A 1,285-nucleotide genomic window follows, 5' to 3' on the forward strand; every position below is an offset into this window, starting at 1 on the left:
TATGGATTCTGTTGGCCAACATTGTTCAACGATGCTAACCAATTTTGTGTATTGTGTCACCAATGTCAAAAATCCGGAAATGCATCCCAAAAGGATGAAATGCCTTAACAACCTATGTTGTTTTGTGAAATATTTGATGTATGGGGCATCGACTTTATGGGACCCTTTCCTAACTCAGGTGGATATATGTACATTTTATTAGCAGTTGATTACGTATCAAAGTGGGTAGAAGCGATACCTACCCGCCTTAATGACGCTAATACTGTAGTCTCTTTTATTAGAAATAATATTGTATGCCGCTATGGATCGCCACGAGCAATCGTGAGCGACCAAGGTTCCCACTTTTGTAACAGGAAGATAGAAGCACTACTCAAGCAGTATGGGGTACTACACAAGGTTGCAACCGCTTATCACCCCCAAACAAATGGGCAAGCGGAGGTGTCCAACCGAGAGATTAAATGAATTTTGGAGAAAGTGGTGAGTCCACAAAGGACAGACTGGAGCTCTCGATTGGGAGATGCATTGTTGGAATATAGAACGGCCAATAAGATCCCGTTAGGGAATAGTCCCTTTCAGATCATCTATGAAAAAGCATGCCACCTCCTGGTTGAAATTGAGCATAAGGCCTATTGAGCGGTTAAGCAGTGTAACATGGATTTCACCAAGGTGGGTATAGCCAGAAAATTGCAACTGGAGGAGCTTGAATGTCTTAGAATGGAGGCATATGAGAACACTCGAATTTACAAGGAGCAAACTAAGGCATTCCATGATCTCCATATCCGCAAGAAGGATTTCAAGGAAGGTGACGAAGTTCTCTTATACAACTCTAGACTCAGATTCATGCATGGAAATCTCCGTTCAAGGTGGGATGGTCCATTTAAGGTAAATGAGGTGAAGCCCTATGGTGTGGTCGAATTATTCTACCCTCAAAGTGGTACAACATTCAAGGTGAATGGCCATAGGGTAAAGAACTATCATGGCTATAAATCACCGAAGGAGTTGGAGGTGTACCTACTTCAGGATGCACCCAAAGGAGGAGAAGCTTAAACTCGTGACCGTCCAACTTAAGGACGTTAAAGAAAAGTGCTAGGTGGGAGACACCCCACCATGGTATGATCTTCCTTTGTATATAATTTCTTGCAGAATTTTAGAGCCTTGTTGGATTTTGTGATCCACTTCTATCCCTAATCCCAATGTCAAACTCTTGCAAGAGTAAGATCCAACGTATGAGCCTAGGTTTTGACTCATTCTTTGTCAACAAATACTTTAAAGCTACATGATCCAT

The 1,285-nt window shown here is 42.1% G+C and overlaps 1 protein-coding gene across 1 annotated transcript; it reads left to right on the top strand.

Annotated features, from left to right (window-relative positions):
• Positions 652-1,047, top strand: LOC107615613. Its single transcript, XM_016317664.1, has one exon. It carries the CDS (start codon positions 652-654, stop codon positions 1,045-1,047), a length of 396 nt encoding a protein of 131 aa, XP_016173150.1.

The sequence above is a fragment of the Arachis ipaensis genome, chromosome B09 (assembly GCF_000816755.2).
Source record: "Arachis ipaensis cultivar K30076 chromosome B09, Araip1.1, whole genome shotgun sequence".
NCBI classification, from domain to species: domain Eukaryota; kingdom Viridiplantae; phylum Streptophyta; class Magnoliopsida; order Fabales; family Fabaceae; genus Arachis; species Arachis ipaensis.